Source organism: Manacus candei, unplaced genomic scaffold (assembly GCF_025592945.1).
Source record: "Manacus candei isolate 608988 ecotype Guabito, Panama unplaced genomic scaffold, ASM2559294v1 h1tg000017l, whole genome shotgun sequence".
In the NCBI taxonomy this organism is placed as follows: Eukaryota; Metazoa; Chordata; class Aves; order Passeriformes; family Pipridae; genus Manacus; species Manacus candei.
Genome location: NW_026138065.1, coordinates 4,054,256 through 4,074,989, shown reverse-complemented (window position 1 = coordinate 4,074,989; position 20,734 = coordinate 4,054,256). Strand labels below are relative to the sequence as shown.

Here is a 20,734-nt window from a genome sequence, read left to right as displayed (position 1 = left end):
AACCTTCCAATTGTGGGAGTTTGTCAAAGAGATTTCTCTACTCCCTTCTCCAGAGAACATTTCAGAATGGTACAAACAACTGGTTTCATTTGCTTTCTGAAAAAGGGATTATATATGATAGTAACTATTAATGTGCACATGTGAGAGATTATAATTTTGTGCATAAATGCAAGGGAGCATCTAGTTTCTTTTTCAAAGAATGAAAGTTATCATAAATTTTGGCCAAACACTTTTAATCTGATGAATGAATATGGGAAACTGGAATGAATGGCAACCACATAACTTTTCAAAATTCATAATCTTCATCAACTATAGGAAATTAAGGGGAAAATTAGTCCAGGAACATGTTATTTTTAAAAATTTTCTAGTTTTTTTATAACATCATCTTAGTAATTATTTGAAAAAAATGTGCAAGGGATACTATACCAAACTCCAGAATGTACTGATGGGCTTCATCCACGTATCTTATAAGCTGCTGAAGGAAACTGTAGGCAAACCGTTTCTCAATGGAAGGCGTGTCTAATTCCAGGTCCTTAAGTCCTCTGTAAAAAGAAGCAATTTTCACACACACACACACAGAAGGACTAAAAGCAGTCTTATCTCTCCATGTAAGCTGACACCATTTTCTCTAGTAACAATTAAGTGCTTATTAACAGAAGAATTTTTTGTGTTTGACATAAACAGTACTCTTACACTTATTCAAGTTTTGAGCAATTTCTTAAAACACAACTAAGATTTCCCAGCTAGAGCATTACAGAAAAATGAGACTTGTCAATCAAGTTAATCCACTATTATTATAATTTCTTTCCATTATTTGTAAGGCATTACTATCTTATATTTTCCTTCCAGGATTGATTCTTGGGTGAGGGAGTTTTGATGCTTCCAAAATACTTTGATTTAAGCAAATTAGAAGGAAATCTAATGTTCATTACTATGACTTTTCCCCAAAAGTCTGTTTGCAATGGAAAATCTTTGAATAGTTATGTAGCATTTATAAAAAAATCAGAGAAAAACTAAATAAAGTGATGGGATTGCTCTTCCAGCATGTTTCATCATAGTTACTAATCTGATATGAAAAGCACTTCCTTCAACAAGTATGAATCTTCAGAGAGTGAATCCATGACATGGGCTGATTTCTGCTGGCAACAAGTTAGCATTGACATATGCCTTGATTATGCAGGATCAGGACTTAATTAATGGCACACAAAGAAACCATCCTTAATGAGCGAGACTGAATCACAGCCACCTGGTCCCCCATCAGAAGCACCAAGTACATTAGTACTCAGCTATGTTGCAAGTTTAAAAAGTATAACTACTTCATATATATTGAATATAACTGACTGTGTAGTGCACATTTATGCTTTAAATTAAAACACTGACGATGGTAGGGTTCAGTTTCAGAAAAACAGATCCTGGAATTAAAACAGCTTTGTCAGCTGTTGATACCAGTAAGGGTACAAGAATGTCTGCTTCATTAAGGTTATCTGATCAAGGACCTCAAGAGGGTAATAAAAAAGAAGCCATAAATAAGAACACTGAGTCACAAACCCAAGAGAGAACGGATAAAGAAGACAATGCTGGAGAATGAAAGTCTCCAGTTACTAAATAAGGGGCCATTAAGAAACTTCAGACACAACTTTGGAGAAGGACCACCTGTATTTTGTAACTCCTAAGAGGAGGGGACATGAGGATTTGGAATATTTGAGGCAGATCAGTGGAACTACACAAACCAATGATGGACTGTGCAGCAGGAAAGTATCAAGAGCAGAGGGGAGAAGAGGCAAAAAGAGCTTTAAAAATGGCTGATCAGATGTAAACTGTGGCCTGTCAATATAGTTTTCTGACTGAGCCCTGTACCTCATCACTAGAGTTTGTCCTATAATCTTATTATATATGCTATATAATTTTATTACTTGTAGAAAATTAGAAAGTTTACTAACAGTTGGATGTATGGAGACACACCAGAAAGAAAAAAAACAGGCTGCAGAGTTGAGAATAAAGGCGGAAGATGATGTGTAGAGATTCTGGAGAACTCTGCTTATGCCTTCCAAAACATTGCTACTATCTCTGTAATGCATTTCTTCCTTACAATGTTTTAAATGAAGGAGCTCATCCTTATTCCCAGGCACTGAAACCTAAAAATGATCATAGAGCTTTCTTTTGATTAAAAAAACAAACAAAAATCCCCAAAACTAAACCACCAAACAACAAACAACCACCACTACTGAGGACTATTAGAAAACTTCTGTTACAGAGAATTACCTGGAGACAACATATCCATTAATCTGCAGAAATTTCAGAATATCCTGTGCTTTTTCTCTGTCCTTGGCTTTTTCTTTGGCAGTGAGTGTATCGTAAGGAACAAGAAGAGGATGGTTGCCTCCTCCTACTATGGAACATCAAGAGAAATAAAAATTAGTTAAAGAGTTTTCTGTTGACATGGTAAGTCCTAGTAGGCAAAAGCACTCTCATGTACATAGCATGTTACAGTAAAATCTAGTCTGAAATAACAATAATACATTTGTCTGTTTCTTTACACAAACTTTAAGAAACATTCACGTGGGAACTTTGGACATGGCTGCACAGTTCGTTCTGACAGAGTTACTGCAAGTACCAACTAAATACGCTGAACCTACCGCAAGAACTCTTAAAGAACAAAGTGCCCAACTGTTACAAACATTTATTACAATTACAACTTCGTGTAATGAAACTGGAAATATTTCAATAAATTACGCATAATTTAATAAGAAAATAATGATATTAACAAATACATAAACATATACAGTCCTGCTTTTAAACATTCTGACAAGGCTCATTGAGTTTAGCAAGCTATACACATATTTAAAAATATATTAAAGTGATACAGTTCTACTTTATAATAATAAATTAAAGACAGAAAATTAGAATGCATTTTTCAAATATGGTTCACACAACTGTCCAACCTGATTAAAAGAATGCTTATCAAAGCTAAACAGAATAAACTGCATTGGTATTGCTTACAAATATCTGATGTATCGATACATCCCTGAAAGTAGACACTTAATTTGGCAGGAAAATAATGCTGCTATTATTAACATAAATATCTGCATAAAAAACAGCATTCTTAGGATTTCAGCTTCTAAAATCACCATCACATAATAGAACACAATAAATTCCTACAACAATTGCTCTGAAACCCCAGGAAATTGTAAGGGCAATGATCAGACTCATCTCAGAAAAAATACTATAGCAAGTCTCTAATAATAGTAATATTTCTAAAAAGGAACAAATTCCCTCTATAAAAATCCTTGGATTTTTTTTAAGCCACATATTATAAAATTTTCTATTACTTCGAAAAGATTAATGCTATAAGAAAAATATATTAATGTAGCTTCAATTAATTTACAGCCTTTGAGTTCTCTTCCCGTGATATATTTGAATTGGTAAGCTGCTTAAACAAGAACATGTGGTACTATAAAAACTTCCAGGTACTAAACATCACAACAGATACTTTGTTGTTTCTTCTTTGTCCTTTTAATATGCTGTTCCTTTTTCTGTTCATCTGTTTTCTCAAATGCATAAACCAAGCTAATCACAGTGAACTTAAAATACTGAAAATATTTATAGTTAATATTACCTTTTGCTTCAAGCTCCATTTTCTTTTTCTTTGCCCATATGTTATGGTAGTTTTCAGCCATCATCTCAGCCATAGCCTTAGGAAAATGGAGAGCTTAGAGATATGTCTTGCAATGCTTAACTCTCAAAAAGGACAATTTTCTGGTTCATAATAAATAACAAGTTCAATACAATTATGCTATAATGATTCACTGGAAACAAGCTTTTATTGAAAAAATTTTATATAGAATTTGGGTAGAATGGGCATAGGTATAGGAGTTAGGAACCTGGTGTTGAAGAACGAACTGTTAGTAAAAAAAGGGAGGAACCACAAAGAGAAGTATAGTCTGGAAAGAGTACTGGGCTGTAAGATGGGGTACTTGATTCTTCAAGGACAAAAAGAACCCTCTGAAGGCCCTGGTCAGGGAAATAAAGCCAGAGGACTGAATCAACATTGTTACTGCTGGTTGCAAACTAATCATATACCCATGGATGTGGATATTATGCTCATTTTTGTGGGCACAGTGTTAAAGGCATCAACCATTTTACCACATAAATTCTTCTATACCTTCTTCCTATAAAACAAACTCAGACTGGCAAACTAGAAGCTAGATCCCAGGCAAAAAAGACAAGCTCTCCAATCTCTAACTAGAAGGAACTACTATTCCAACATGAAACAACTTTTTAAACCCACCTCTTCTGTTCCCCTGGTTGTATACCCCACACACACGGTTGTACAGAGGGGTGGAATTTTCTGCAGATTTCATTTTTCATTTCTTTCATGAAACCACAGAAACATTCTGCTCATCTTCGGTAAAGGTATTGAGTAATGAGTATTCCCTTTATTTGTGAGAATACTCATGATTTCACAAACTTTTCAGCTGTATCCTGTGCAGGGCTAAGAGTTGTATTCAATGATCCTTGTAGGTCCCTTCCAACTCAGCATATTCTGTGATATCTTGTTCATAAGACAATTCATTTCATAAACTTTTCTCCAGTGAATATATTATTGCACATATCTCTTCTGCATGGTAGATGCTTTCTATCATGCACACTCGGATCCTGGTGTTTTGATAATCCCAACTAGGACCTTGGAAGAATGTAGTATAGTCTGTGTTTTATTTCCTTGGAAAGCAGGATGCTATGAGGATGTTTTCAGAGCAAGACCTAGCTACTCATGGAGCCAGGATGTGACCAGGTGACGTAAGACCAAAATGAGAAGTATTTTGGAGAGTTACAGTTTTAGACATGGTCAGTTCCTCCTAGCATATTATTTGCACAGGATGATGTAAAAATTGAACAGCATTAATTCTTACAAACTAGTTAAAACAAAGAAAGAAAGAAAGAAACCACAAAAACAAAACACCTAAAAAACCCCACAACTCTGTTCAAAACAATTAACTTTGTTCTAACAATTTATCTAAGCCTGAACTCCAACTCGGAAGATATTAAACAATTTTAAAAATGTTCAAAATTAAATACACAATTTTTAAAACTCGGATCTCATTAATACTAACATGTTTGGATATTTCATGAATGTCTGTATCAGGACAATTAATAGTTGAAATTGCATTTTAATTAAATTTACTTAGCTCTAAAATAACATATTCTGAAACTGGTTTCAAAGACCTCTCTTCACAGGGCAAATGAATCATAAAGTCAACAGGCTCTGCTTTATAGCTAAGGGCTACAAAGGAAATTCAATTAATGATGAGTATTAGAGGGTATGGGACTAACAGAAGTTCTAATACCATTTCTTTGTGGTTTGTGACAGGATGATTACTTTTATCTCAGCTTGGTTTACTGTAACATAACACTATGATGATGTTCACATCATGAGTTTGTTCATGAGCATTAAATAAAGTCCTCACAGTCTTTCAATTATACTGAGTTTATACAAACTCAGTAATTAAATGTAATTGTAAGGAATCTTTGTTATCAGAATAAGATAAGAGTGTAAGAAGAGACAGAAGTTGTTATGTAATTATCAATTTTATGAACTCTTTGCAATAATCACCAGTGTAATGACAGTTAACTGGCAGAAAATTCTTATTACTGTAAAGCTAGTCAACAATCTAAAATGGTTAGAAATATAAAACGCGAAACTACAAGACAGAAATCAAGGAAAAGAAATCCAGTGTGAGAATTTGATACAGTATAGTATATACTGTACAATTAGCCAATTATCTACTACTGCTGCTTGTGTCCCTGCACCATACCAAAGCTTAGTATGGGCAAACTTCACCCTGTGTTTCAGGAGTCTATTGTAGTCAGCTTTGAACACCATGTTGCAATCACTAGACTGGTAAAAACATTCATACTAACTGATTTAAAACTATTTAGTATGCCTACATAATACTGTAATCATATTCACAGTAAATAAGTAGGTTGTAAAAACTAGCATCATGCTCCATCAAACACCATAAAAAAATCCTAACTAATGACAGAAACGTCATTTATTAACTAAAATATATTGTTCCAGACAGTAGCAATCTATGGATAGGTCTGTCAAAATCAGACCTGCAATTCCTTCATTCTCTAATCTCACAATATTTATTGTAGCAACAGTTCCTAGTTCTTATTTCTTCCATTTAGGAAAAAAAAAGGCAATGACAAAATGTTTTGGACAGATAACAGAGAAATTAATGAAAAACAGAAAATATCGGTGCTGCTAGCTCTTCTAAACAGGATTGTCTTCAAAACAACAAATGCTCTCAAAGAGAGCTGGGAAAATCAGTCCAGGAATACAGAAAATTTTGAAGCTTTTCAACATGAACCATATTTTTTAAGTAACAGAGGATCAAGGAGAAATTATAGAAAAGAAAAAAAAAACCACAAAAATCAAAGCATATCAAAGAAAGTAAGATTTGGTAGCAAATTATTTAAAATAAACTAGCAGAACTTAAAAATTAAATTATAAAAAAAAAGGGTAGGCAGTTTAAGTGTTTCTGACTTACATGTAAGTCTCTGGAGAGGGTGACATTGCTCATATCAATTGCTCGAGGAGTGTAACCATGGGCTGTATCTACAGAGATCTGAATGACAAATGTGCAAAACAGTCAAGTTATGCAAGCATTTAAAATGAAGAAGTTATCATTAACAAGGTAGGAAAGTAGTGAAAGAACTTCTGGAAAAAGTAACTTGTATATCTCTAGAGAGCAAAAAGATCCTATGTAGCCCAACTGAAAATAAACCAAGGTCATAAACCTAAGTGAGAACTAGGCAAAGATCAACAAAGTTTGTTCCCAAGGACAGCCAGCCATCAGACACAAATCCCTCTCATTCAAAGGCAAATTTTACTTGAACTCCTTTAAGGTTTTAACCTACCTCTTGTGGATCAGGCCATACTGAAGTTATAATAAAATCTCTGCATTTTCTAGAGATTTTTTTTTCTCAGTAGGCAAAATCTCAGACAATCACGTTGAAGGTGAATTCGGGCAAAAATCAAACTCTGAATTTGGCTTTTCAACCATATTTCTACATTTAAGACTAGAATCTACAAAATACTTCTCTTTTGCCTTCTGTTCCTCCTCTCCACTCAGAAAATATCACCATTTTGTCATTCTTTCTTTCTACTACCTGAATTTGTCACAGCTTTGTTCATTACAGAGACACAAATGGTCAAAGAAGGTTAAAAAATTATGGAGTTTCTCTGGGTGACAAGCCACTGATACAAGAAGTGTGGCTAGGAAAGGGGAAAGAAGTGTGGCTAGAAAAGGGGCATTGCTAGGCTTTCCTCTACGTATTCTGCAGTAATAGATATATGTCTCCCTCAAGTAGGTCTTCCTATAGAAAGAATAGTGTCCAGACTTTTGCTCCTATTTGTGATATTATTTTAATATGCATTTATATGAGCATGTAGAGGTCTAAAAGTTTGAAGGCTACCTTTCAAAAGGTAGTTATTATTCATAGACAATAGCATAAAGGATGTACAAGCAGCACACTAAATAAATACTGAGAAAATACTATTTTCTAAAGTAAACAATGCAAGCATTGTTACATTAACATGAAGGTAGTGATTAAATTCACAATCCTAAACATCCACTGGTCAGATTATGTGACCAATACATCTGTTTTAGAACAAGCAGCAGTCACAAGTATCGAGGCCATGTTACTGAGAACACAGCTATGCTGGGCAGGACACGTCTCCAGGATGAAGGACCACTGTCTCCCTAAGATCCTGCTTTGTGGTGAACTTGCCACTGGCTGCCGCACAAGAGGAGCCCCGAAGAGAAGATACAAGGACTCCCTGAAACAACATCTCAGCCTTGGCCGTATTGATCAACACAACTGGTCTGCTCTGGCCTCAAATCGGGAGGCCTGGAGACACACCATCTATAACGCTGCTGCTTCCTGTGAGAACACATGCAGGATCACTCTCCAGGAGAAAAGGCAATGCAGAAAGAATTGTGTCTTGCAGAATATACCACCTAAGCAATCTTTCTGCTGTGCCTTTTGCAAAAAGATATGTAATTGGCCTCATTAGCCACCAGCGTGTCTGTAACAAATGTGGATAGAGCCTTTCCCAAATCTTCGTTCACGAAGCCTAGCCATGATGATGATGGGATGACAGCGCATTTTAAAAACATAATGATTACTAATATGATAATGTACTCTGAAATACAGAAATATTTTAGGTTTCAGAAACTCTTCTAGAAAAGTTATACAAATTCATTATAGTAAGGGAAGATAGTAAACATAGCTACAAAAGTTGTTCTCATTGTTATAATTTGAATCTCAACTAAAAAGCTACTCATTCTGAGATCCTTATGCTTAAAGCATATACAAATATCTCTATCACTACAGTCTTCGAGACTGGTATTATACACACCAGAAAGTCAGGAAATTTGGAAGTCAGTAATTTTGGAAGGCAATAATAGTGTACAAACTATAACGTGTAGTTTAGCCCAAGTACTAAATGAAATCACTTTATATACACTAGGGTCTATATAGAGCTGAGAGGCCGGTTCAACTGTTCATTTTACACAGGTATCACCACTCAAACATGTAAATAATGCAGAGCTGAGTGGACAGAAGAGGAAAAGATTTTTCCCCTCCAGTTTATTTCACCTATTTGTTTGCCCTCCATGTGTGTCTGTGTGAATGAGATTTTCTCACCTCCCTAGATTACTTGCAAAGTATGTGAAGCTCTACGAGAACTTAGTGTCACTTTTTCTCCATTTTATCCTTACAGAATTTTGATTTCAGAAGTCCATTCGAAAAGATAAAAAGTAATTCATAATTTTGGCAATCTATGGATGTAAATTTATGCTGCATTAACATTGATTCTTAAGTTTCCTTGAAAAAAAGAAGTATAAAAGTAACTTTTATATGTACTTTTATTTATTTCTTTATATACTTAAAGGTGTCATAGACACCAAATTTCAAAAAATAGCAGACTAAACTCATATTAATATTCAAAATTAATATGTAATCACCAGCTGGAGTAAATAATTCCCCTTAATACCACGGTTAATTTTAAATCAGGTGAACAAATCCATTCTTATTTCAGTTTTGTTCATTTTATTTTTTTTGAAAATGTTTATTAGCATATTATTTTGGAGCAGGGAAATAAAGTTCCAGCTTCAGTGAACAGAACTCCAAACCAATTGTCAGAATTGTACAATTATCTGTGAAAAATGCTTTCACATATTTTTATGCTACAAGTTTATTTCATCACTTTTAAAATCAAAGACCAGAGAGAAGATTTTGCATACCTTCTTTTTAAAAAGTTTTTAGCAAAATGACTCACTTGGCTGGTTTGAGATATGCGACGCGTCCGATTATACAGTGCCATGGAGTCTCCCTCCCGTGTTCTTTCAATTCGCCATCCCCATGCCAGCATAGTTTTTAATGATTCTTTGATTGGCCATCGATAAATTTCTTTCTCCTAGAAGAATGTACATACAATAATTAACTTGTTCATTACAGCTGTACAGAGTAAAAAAAGAGTTTGGACGTTTCCTGTTTATGAGATGCAAAGAAATGTACTTAAATCAACCCTTACGGCCCAGGGTTAATGAAACGAGGCAAATAAATCATGTAAGATATTAAAAAGCTTATTTATAATTTTAGGGTTGGGCAGAAGAATTCTGGCCCTGCAGGAAGCTGATAATCTTATCCTGTTAACAGCATTCTCAGACATGAAGTCAAAGGTAGAGCAGTAATTCTCAGGAGTAAGTGTTCTGTCTGCTACATGAACCAAAAAACCAAAATCACAGAATCATAAGAAAGTCTATATTGAACTAGACCTCTGGACATCATCTGCCTCTACCTTCCATTGAGATCAGACAAGCTAACCTAATTGGGTTATGAATTATTTTACTATATTTTAATGTATTTAATATATTTGACTATAAAATTTACCAGCATTATCACACTTCAGTTTCACCGTAAGTTATGCCATATAAATTCAGCCATGTGAGAAAACAGATTGAGTGGTTTATTTAATATACAATAAAACCCTTCTATATCTTTTCAAGATTTGGGGGAAGGCAACAACCACACATTAACTGACGTACTCCAAATAATCTTTTAAAATTATATAAACACAAGATGATATTTTCAGTGATATTTCAACCACCCTGAATGAACAAATTCCTTACCTTTTCAGATAGTAACTTATATTGTTTCATTAATGGTTGCACTTTTGCAGATTCAGAAAATGTTTCACCATACGTCCATCCATTGGCAAACTGAAAACAGCAACAATAAGTAAGGAAAAAACGGAGAAAAGCAAAAAATTATGAAAAATCCTATTTTTATTGGTATAAATTAACTGAACAATGCTTCTGCAGACCTGTTCTCTTAAAGTTTCTTTTCTACCATTTTCTCAACATTTTCTCAACCAACATTTATATTATCTGTACATTGAAAAGTGAATCATGTAGTGTGCCATCTTTTTGCGAATTAATGATTACCCAAAGCTATCATATCGATACTCTTTTCTTCTGCAGATTTATATGGAGCAGAATATCATGCTACAGTGGAGTAACTATTTCTAACAATGGACAAACAAATGGCACAAAGGAATAAAAATGCTAAAGACCTTTTTTGTTAAAAAAAAAAAAAGTAATTTCAAGCCCATAGAACTGCTAAACAATTAGCAAGTATGTTTACTCAAAAGTCAACAATAAAAATAATGAAATGATGAAACATTATTTTGAAACACTCATATGCACTTACAGAACTTTTCTTCAAATACATTTCAAGAAAATTATGTGTTTATATCTTATCTACATACTAACTTGTAGCATTATGAAAAATAATAACATCCAGAGTAAAACATTTTAAAAATGAAATGGATTCAAATAAAAAAATCTGATTTTGCTTTAACAGGAACACAGATTTTACCTTTTCCATTGACCATTTATCATGAGCATGTTCTGCATATTTATTAATGAAATATTCTAGCTTTTCAGGGATTGTAATGCTGAAAGTGAAGAGAAAATGAGCATTATATCAGACATGCTAAAATGTGAATGCTTTTGTATTGAAGAAAACTTCAAAATATATAACTAATATTGCATATATCAATTCAACACATCTTACTGTGCTGTTCTTCCTCACCTACAGTTTGTTCCAAGGCCTAATTAAATCAAGGAAGAAATCTGAATTATTTAATGGACACTGAATGACAATCACAGCTGCTGTAGGAATTTTACTTCCTTGAAATGTGTGCCAGGAAAATCAATAATGATATTGAGCACTCGTTCTTCTTGACACATATTTCTTTTACTATCATTTTCTTAGTATTAAAGATAAAACTATGACTTATAGTTTCAGAATTATGGTAGTAACTTATTGCACATGTCCATTATAAACTAAGTGCGATAACAGTCCTTTTAGAAACACATCATCTATTTTATACATTCCTAGAAATTATATTATATGCTTGAAGCACACTAACTTATGCAACTTGAAAATTATATGTCTAACGCTTTATTTTCCAACACACCAGTGAATATTTAAAATATTAAAATCCTTACTCAAAATAATAAAAAGCCACACAAATTAATACACTAGCCTTTCAAGAGGTGTACAAGACAGTGTAGAAGTTAAGGTTTCTGAGGTAGTAAAGAAAAAGGAATGATTTTTAGTTGTCAAGCAAGATAGAACCTTCTTCGAGAAATAATTTATCAAATATCAGTAGTTTTCTTCATCTGCATTCTTACAAATGAAAAGGATTAACTGCTTCTTGGTCATTGCTGAAATAACAAAATCTTCCCTTCTAACACACAGGATTTGGTAGTAGAAGTGTTACAGTGCCACCTACTGCAAAGTAGAAGAGTCTGGATTTTAATTTTCAGTCATAAGAAAAAGCAGAAATGCAAACCAGAAATGTCTGAGTAACAGTTTGCAAGAGCCTAACCACATACAAAGGTCAGAAAATATTCATCCAGCGCTGTCATCAGTTTTTTTATTGTTTGAAAGAGTGTATTTCAGGGGGAACTCTACTAGTGCTATAATACTTCAAATAATTTCAGAAATGCAGTGAACTAAGTACAAAAATGTCCTATTACCTACAGCTTAATATAAATAGGTCTAGTAGTAAGCAATGTGATGCAGGATTTGCATGTTAAAAGAATGTTAAGATAATTTGTAGGTGACATAGAATTAGTGCTTTCTTTGTCTTGAAATATCACAGAACTGGTGACTGTATGGCAAAGAAGTGACCTATGGTTTCAGTAATGTTAAGTAACATTTTCTAAGTTTTTCAAATATATTCTGTCTATCTACAATTTTTCTCAGAAATGACACCAGATAAAATAATATTCAATTCGCTAAATGATAGTATAATATTCTTACTAAATTTTGTTAAACCTTCATATATTTTAAATACATTTTAGACAAATGAATTTTCATGGTGGCTGAAGTGATTTCTATATTCCAGACTAGATGTGGCTTTTACTACCATATTTCAATGTGCATACATGTACAATCATGCTGTAACAAAGATATCAACCTACTGACAGCATTTTGTGTGCTGAATACAGGCAGAAAGCTCACTGAAGCACTTGAAACAAATGTCTTACAAGAGGAATTTTTAAAGATACAGTGCATAGCCACACTTCTGTAAGACTGTTCTATAGAAAGGAAAACAGCATGCTGGCTGTAGTCAAAAATCAGGGCAGAAAATTTCCATTTAGATACGTGCTCTGTCTGGTTAATGTACTTAAAAAATCATGGTCAGAGTATGACGCCCAGAGAGAATGAATATCTTTCTACCCAATTCCCCATTATTCATAATAAAATGATTATATGAATGCATGATCAAACATAATTTTCTGTAGGTACACTGTCACTCACACAGACTGGAATTAATGTCTTGTCACATGTTAATAATGACAGGGATGAGTAGGCTAGTCTACTTTTTCAACTCCTAAAAACATGATGGTTTGTTTGCAGCAGACATATAAAGATAATTGGACAATTCTATCTTCAGGGTAAAAATGCATTAAAAATATTCTAATTTGACCAAGAAATTAGTTATGTGATGTGATAGTTATTGCTTTACATGATTTAAAATAAATATTTAAGTAAAAATAAAAATTTAAAGTCTCAATTTTATCTAGAAGATAAGCATTCCAAAGAGAAGAAAAGCTGTAAGTTCCCATTATTCCAAACAACAGATTTCCCCCTCCCCCTCATTTACACATTCACAATTAAAAAAAACTAGTTGCAATGAAGTAAGTCCTTACTTTGAGGTATCAACAGGTTGAGGATTAAAGTTCCCATCTGAATCCATTGAAGCCTGTTTTTCCATCATATTGACATAATTTGATTCCATGTAATCTGGAGGTAAGGCCCCAGCAACTGCGCTCAGACAAGGCAAAGCCAGTTTGAACAGTTCTTGTTCATATTTCTGTGGAAAACACCAGGAATAGAAAGTGAGTAGTGAATAGGAACTTTCAGCATCATTGCTGAAACTGATACAGCTATGTGTGAAACCAAGCAGCCACAGACTGGCTTTCTTGATGTGAAATTGAATCTTTGTTCTGAAAATAAAACTGACTGTCTAAAGCATGTAGATAAAGCTAGGATCAAGTCTTGCTCTTGCTCAAATAAATGAGAAAAGTGCTGACTTCACTGGCAGAAAAAATAGACATTTTTCAGATGCCTAAGAAGAAAATATAGCACAGGAATATGCACAGCATTCTGAAATACTTAGATTTGAAATGAAACTGATGAAATTTTAAGCAGATTTGTTAAAAACTGTCACAGAATGAATAAATACATAACACGGTGTATTATGAAATTATTTTAAACGCAGATTGGACGAGGCACTGAGTGCCATGATCTAGTAAATGGACTGGATTTGGACCAAGGGTTGGACTTGATGATCTCAGAGGTCTTTTCCAACCCAATCGATTCTATGATTCTATGATTCTATGATTAAATTTTTTCCAACATAGAATCGATTCAAGGGTGCTGCAACTACAACTACTAAGCAGAGAACTGTACAGATCTATACAGATATATAACAAGATTACTGCTTTACTGATATATATTTTTTTAATGAGCAGAAAAATGGTATACCTACATTAAAGTAGAAGTTATAAGAAAAAGATTTAAATTTACTAAAGTCTGTATCTTTTCCTTCAAAGTGCATAATACAGTACTGACAAAAGCTGGGTAAAAATCACAGACTAAAGAAAAAAAGATTACACAGTAAGGATTTTACAGTAATAGATGGATATTAAAATTACTTACCTTTTGAGATAAAGCATCAAAAATACCCCAGAACAACTTTCTGGATAAATGAAGTTCTTCTTCTGAGGCAGCACCAAAGTTACCCCATCCACTTGGCAAACAATAATATTTCCAGCATCTTTCATAATGATTTGTCAGCAACTAAAACAAAACATATTTCGAAAGCAAATAAAATTATCTATTGAGGTCCTTCCATTCAGGCACTTGACCATTACAGACATTACCAGAAAAATTTCTATCTTTTTATCAATAATCAATGTTGTGTATCTCTTTTTTAAATCACTGGAGCATATACACACAGAATTAGAAGTTTTTTCATCTTTGTTTCAAAACTTTTTGGAAAAAAATCTTGCAAGTCACAGTCAGTAAAGATCTGACAGGAATCTCTTTTTCCAGTCAGAACAAATGTCAAGGTGGAAAAATGAAGACATTCATAATAAAAATCTGCATAATTTATGCACAAAAATGTGCATAAATAAAGACAGGACTTAAAAAAAAAGTCTGATGTGCAGAAGTGAGGATTTTGATAACCAAAAATATAATCTTGATACTGCACAGTTCTGTTATACTTTTAATGGATCAGAGGGGAAAAAACAACAATACATGTAATATATTTTTATACCTTCATATTTAAATAATCTATTAATATCTATTTACTACTTAAAATGGTTGGATGATTAAAGAAAAAACAGATAAGAACTTACATGCATATAGCCTGTAAAAAGACAAAAGTTTTATCATTTATGTAGAACCACAGGAGTCTCAGAAATATGGACCCTAGAGTCAAATATTTATCTGAAAATATTTTTTCAAACTATACTCTATTACACAGTGGCCAGACAAGTTTGTTTTTAGACTGCATGAGCATACTAATATATATACATATATGCTTTTAAACCTAGTCAAGAGAGTAAAGGTAGGTCTTAGTCTTAGAGAAGTACCTGATGAAGCACTGAATATGAATTAAGAGGAAATAAAAAGGCAGCTCTATTCCATAAAGTTTGCAATATATTATACAGGAAAAACACCACAGATTTGAATTCACTTGTTGCTTAAACTGAGGAAACTTTTAACTGTAGAAACTAACAAATGTATTCACAGTAGGTAACTCTGTATTCTCATTAGCCTTCATTATTTCCTCCTCTTTTCCCATTGAAAATTACATTTTCAGATGCCTGACTAACTTACAGCTGCCTTTTTAGATTACTATAATCTGTTTGCCAGTACAAGCCCACAAGGAATACACAGAGTACTTTCAAATCAGAAACACATTAACAGATACAGGTAGGAGTCCCTTGTTAAACCACTGAAAAACAGTTTATTGTCAGTGAAACCTCTTAAAAGTTATAGGTCTATCATCAGATAAAGAGTTCACTTTCCTCAGAAACTCCTATTACTTGTTTAGGGTCAATGGACAAAATCTTTTGCTAACACCATGGTTCTCTTCACATCTATATTCTTGCAAGCCCTGACTTGACAAAAGGATCCAATTATTATTTCCTTACTGTTCAGTTCAGCAACATGGGAAACACTGCAGTCATGACTCTCAGTATCATAAAGCCTGCTCTTTCAGATGAACAGATGTCAAGGAACTGGGGTTGTTCCCAAAAAATAAAACCCTGAAGGACTGTAGCCATGGAGAGAGCACCAAGTTACTCTTTGGTTTTAGCAGCACACAAAATGTCATAATGCATTAGAAGGGTCCACTTTAGGGCAACATACTAAATTATCAACTACATTTCTCATACACAGACACTAAAGAATGTCAGATCCGGTATCGTAGTTTGATCAAGGACTTCTTAAGGAACAGAAACAAAATTATGAAGTCCTTGGCAGGACTTCAGCAGCAGGTCCTGGGTTTGAGACTAATGATTTAAATTCCTCCTCTGATAGGCTAAAAATCATAAAAATATATTAAATAAGAAAAGATTAAGTATCTCATTCAGAGTGGAAGTGGGAAAGCACTAAAAAGGACTGCTGAAAAACAGTAGGTAAGGTAGGAACCCATATGTTTCTTAGAACTGATTATGATGATATTCTGAGGAATCTTCTCAGAAACAAAAAACCACACATTTTTCTTGTGTATTAGGAATCAGAACAAAAAGATATGGATAAACTTTCGGGATCTAAAAACAAAATGAAACTTCATTACTAAATATGTATTCTTTGATTTCCAGGTACCAACTACAGAAAAAGGGTCTGTTTTCCAAGAGCAAGGAAAACCAAAGCCAAGGACAGAAGTAAGGGTACATACAGATTATAAATTGCTATGTTTTGTGCACAGGATTCTGCCCCCTTCCCCCAAAGGTTTTTCTTTTCTATGTCCACATGGGCTAAAACAAACAGGAGATAAAGGAGAAGCAAAGACTAGACTCAGACTTCATGATTCTATATGAATTGATGTAAATCAGACTGAATTTCTCCCAAAGTAACAATTTATCTTTAAAAACCATGGCCTTAGATTACTGCAGAGTGGAGATAATGTAGCAAAGATTATAGGGAATCTTCTCCATTTTCTGTTGAATACTAATATATATATTTTTACCTTGAGAGGCATCTTTGCATGTTCATTTAACAGAGGAACATCAAATACTAATCTTCTCAACAAATGCTGCATCATGGAAGGTCGCAACTGCCTAAAAGCAGACAAACCATTTCAAAGGGGTGTACCAGCACAGTTTCATTCAAATAATTAACAATTACATTAAAGCAACATATCAGTTCTATGCCATTACAATTCTTCAAATTCATAAAAACTGGACAGAAAAAAAGGTGTCCAGAAGAAAGCAAACAAGTGCATACCAAATAAAATATTCTGAACAAGCTGCAAATCAAATGTTTCAAAGAAGCTGAGAAAATACCTTATCAATAGGCAGAGAAAAGCAGGAAAAAAATACTCAATTTTGATATTGTGTATTAGGATCACCATGCACACGAGAAAAGGATATAATGTAAATTTCTTGTAATATATCTCAATGGCTCTTAAAATATCCTAGAAACTAATAAAGACATAAGAGCACTATCTCTTTAGATGTCCTAAACAAGACACATAGTAGTGGACACAACTGGAAAGACAGCAGAAATAGTTATAATATGTATGTTAGAATGGCATGAACATTAAAGCTTTCCAGATAAATAACAAGCTCTGGTCCATTTTATTGGTTCCTATCACGGTAATATATACATAAAATTGTCAATGTGATATTTATTTAAAGAAATGCTATCTAGTACTTTTTACAGTATTATAGTATAAATATCTGTAATTTCTGAACGCATTTCCACACTATGAAAAAAATCACAGTGAAATATTAAAAAAAAACCCCAAAACATCTCTGTTGAACTGAAAGCCTATATATTAACTTTAACTAGAAATTGAATTCATAAGTGTTTAGTCAACTTCTGATAATTAAGCCTGTAGGCTTTTAAAAAACTTGGGTAATAATTAACTGGTTTTGAGTCTGCAGACACCCAGACAAAATTTGTCCCATAGGTATCAATAATCAGGTATAACAATATTAGTCATTGATTAGGATTTCAAATGTAAAACACTGTAAATAAAAATCTACATAGAACTGTATAAGTTCCATGCAGATCAACCACACTTCCAATCTGTATAGATAAAAGTATTTAAATGGAAATTCAGTGTATGTATAATTCCACAATTCCAGAGCTCTGTCTTTTTGCAGTACCTCCTCTTAGTTAATCACAAAGGATTTTATTTAAAAGATTTGGTAACAATAAAATAACTGAGGAGTGATATGGGTAATTAATAAAGCTGCAAATTGAATACAGTGTATTAAAAACCATACAATCATTTGCCAGAAAAAAAAAAGTCTTAATTATGTTACTGGTGGCACAGTTCTGAATTCCTCTATTATAAATATCACAGGTTACTTTATCATTTAGCATTCCTGTACAGCCAGGAGTATTTTCTTACCCACAGATTGACAGTAAACACTCTTCAATAGAATCTCGCTGAGCTTTGGTAAGAGAGCATCCCTTTGAGAGTCTGTACACAGTATGTAACAAGGAATCAATGAGGGAAGCGTGGTGCTCTGTGCCAGCAAAAAGAGGAGCACATCTGGTCAAGAGAGGCAAGACTGCTGTGCAAAGGTATCGATTCAGAGCCAAAGCCATATCCGTAGCACTTAAAGCAGCCTAGGAATTAAATGGGACAGAAATTAGACTTGTCTCATCAATGCTGTTACAAATGAAAGGAATTTTTTGGGTTTTTTTCTTTTGTAGTAGTTACAAAGAGGGAAATTTCCAAGACACAAATGAGGATTTGATACCTACTGAAAGCTAGATGCCTATCTCCTTCTCCTACTTCTGAAGTCTCATAGATGGCTTTTGTTTTGTTTTTAGTGAATGAAAACAGAACACTAAAGGTAGCCATTCAAAAACAAAACAATTTTCAAGACTATATTGAAGAATGTCATAGTTGCTTAGCAGAACACTCCAAAATCAGGTAATACCAGTCACTATTTTTGTTATGATCAAGGTCAAGTTTCATGTGAGAAAAAAAATCCTCCCCCGCTCTTTCTTAGATATCTGGATGAAAAGGACCTGAGGGTGCTGGTTCTTTTCATGAGCCAGTGTGTGCCCAGGTGGCCAAGGAGGCAAGTGACATCCTGGCTTGTATCAGCAATAGTGGGGCCAGCAGGACCAGGTCAGTGATTGTTCCTCTGTACTTGGCACTGGTTAGACTGCTCCAGCTTTAGGCCCCTCACTGCAAGAAAGACATTGAGGTGCTGGAGAGAGTAAAGAGAAAGGCAACAGAGTTGGTAAAGGGTTTGGAGCACAAATCTTATGAGGAGTGGCCAAGGGAGCTGTGGTTGTTTAGCCTAGTGGAGAAAAAAAGGCTCAGAGAGACCTCATCAATATATACAACTACCTGAAAGGAGGTTATAGTGAGGTGAGGGTCAGTCTCTTCTCACAAGTAACAAGAGACAGGACAAGACAAAATGGCCTCAAGTTGCACCAGGGAGGTTTAGATTAGTTATCAGGAAAAATTTCTTCATGGAAAGGGTTGTCATTGGAGCAGGCTGCCCAGAGAAGCAGTGGAATCACAATCCCAGGAAGTGTTCAAAAAACTTAAATATGCTAAAAAAATGGATATGGCACTTGAGGACATAGTTTAATGGTGAACCATAGTGGTGCTAGACAGATGGACTTGATGATCTTAGAGGCCTTTTCCAACCTTAACAAATCTATGATTCTAAATAACAACATAATTATTTTCAGAGTTGACATAATAGGTCAGACAGGAAAACCAAAGTCAATGTCTTAGCCCTCATAATAGGTCTCTAAATCTAATCTTTATGGACCAAGACATTTAAGAAAAATTAGACTGAAATAAGCCTCACAGAAAAAAAAGGTAGCAATACTGAGGAGGAACTAGACCAAAAAAATCTGTCATTTTCTAAATAACAATGTAGGTGTCTCTAAAAAATACACAGAGATGAACACTTTCTGTGTATCTTTGGAAAGAGGCTCTCAGTTACATGCTTCACCGGCAGCTCATCTGATTTTGATTCCATAGCACAACCTCAGAAAGTCTCCTGGGGAAAGGCATTGCATCTTTTATTGTATGGGTAACAGTGGGGGCTCTTATAAAGTGAGCATTATTCTGGACAATTCATCTCCAAATAATATCAAATTTCAGCAGCAACACACAGTACATCCAGAATTTGAGAAATGCAGAAGACATGAAGACACAAAAAATGTTTTTCTGAGGAATGAAAAATGCTTTAGTGTTCAGTAAGAATCAAAATAAAAACAGACTTAAACCCTTACTGTATCTAAAGAAGCAGCAGCACGAAGATCTGGCAGAAAGCCAACTTCAAGAAGGTGTAGAAGAAAATCCTGGTCCTCAATTCCATAGACCCTGTCAAGGAACAAAACCATGGCTGCCTTGTGATCTGGGCAAAACCCCGCAGACATGTCAGGTTCCACCACAGTACCATCTAAAAGGAAGAAACAAGACTTCAATGACAAGGATCATCCTTCATCAGCAGACCAGGTAGTCTAAGCATCTTCCCCATGGTTTTATTACAAAAAGGCAATATATTTGAAGCTAAATGAAAAAGAATGCATAAGGCTAATTCTATCCAGAGAGACCTCAAAGTCCATACATGCTTTTCTGTTTCTGCTTTGTGTATCAAGGAATGCTTACCAGGTGATATTCTGATATGCTAAGTACTCAAAACATAATAATTAATCTATATAACTACCTAGTTTTTAGAAGAAACAGACAGAAAGTAAAAATTACAACAATTCTACGTCAAATATCCTGGAAATGCAGCATTGGTGACCATATCTGTAATGTGTGGCGAAGAATTAAGAATGTACTAAAAAGTTCTCTGTATCTGAAAACTTTTGAAATATCTGAAATATCATTGAAATATCACTGAAATATTTTAAAATG

General features: G+C 34.1%; 1 protein-coding gene across 2 annotated transcripts in view; it reads right to left on the bottom strand.

Moving 5' to 3' along the window:
- Positions 1-20,734, bottom strand: part of RYR2 (ryanodine receptor 2) — a 389,904-nt gene that overhangs the window by 94,948 nt on the left and 274,222 nt on the right. For both annotated transcript variants that reach the window (XM_051783768.1, XM_051783769.1), the window contains 12 exons: positions 20,104-20,273; positions 18,245-18,465; positions 16,853-16,943; positions 14,308-14,448; positions 13,296-13,459; positions 10,948-11,026; positions 10,200-10,289; positions 9,347-9,484; positions 6,552-6,629; positions 3,617-3,692; positions 2,263-2,389; positions 427-542 (listed from right to left, as the gene is read on the bottom strand). In XM_051783768.1, the coding sequence (XP_051639728.1) occupies positions 427-542; positions 2,263-2,389; positions 3,617-3,692; positions 6,552-6,629; positions 9,347-9,484; positions 10,200-10,289; positions 10,948-11,026; positions 13,296-13,459; positions 14,308-14,448; positions 16,853-16,943; positions 18,245-18,465; positions 20,104-20,273 (1,491 nt within the window). The remainder of the gene's footprint in view (positions 1-426; positions 543-2,262; positions 2,390-3,616; positions 3,693-6,551; positions 6,630-9,346; positions 9,485-10,199; positions 10,290-10,947; positions 11,027-13,295; positions 13,460-14,307; positions 14,449-16,852; positions 16,944-18,244; positions 18,466-20,103; positions 20,274-20,734) is intronic.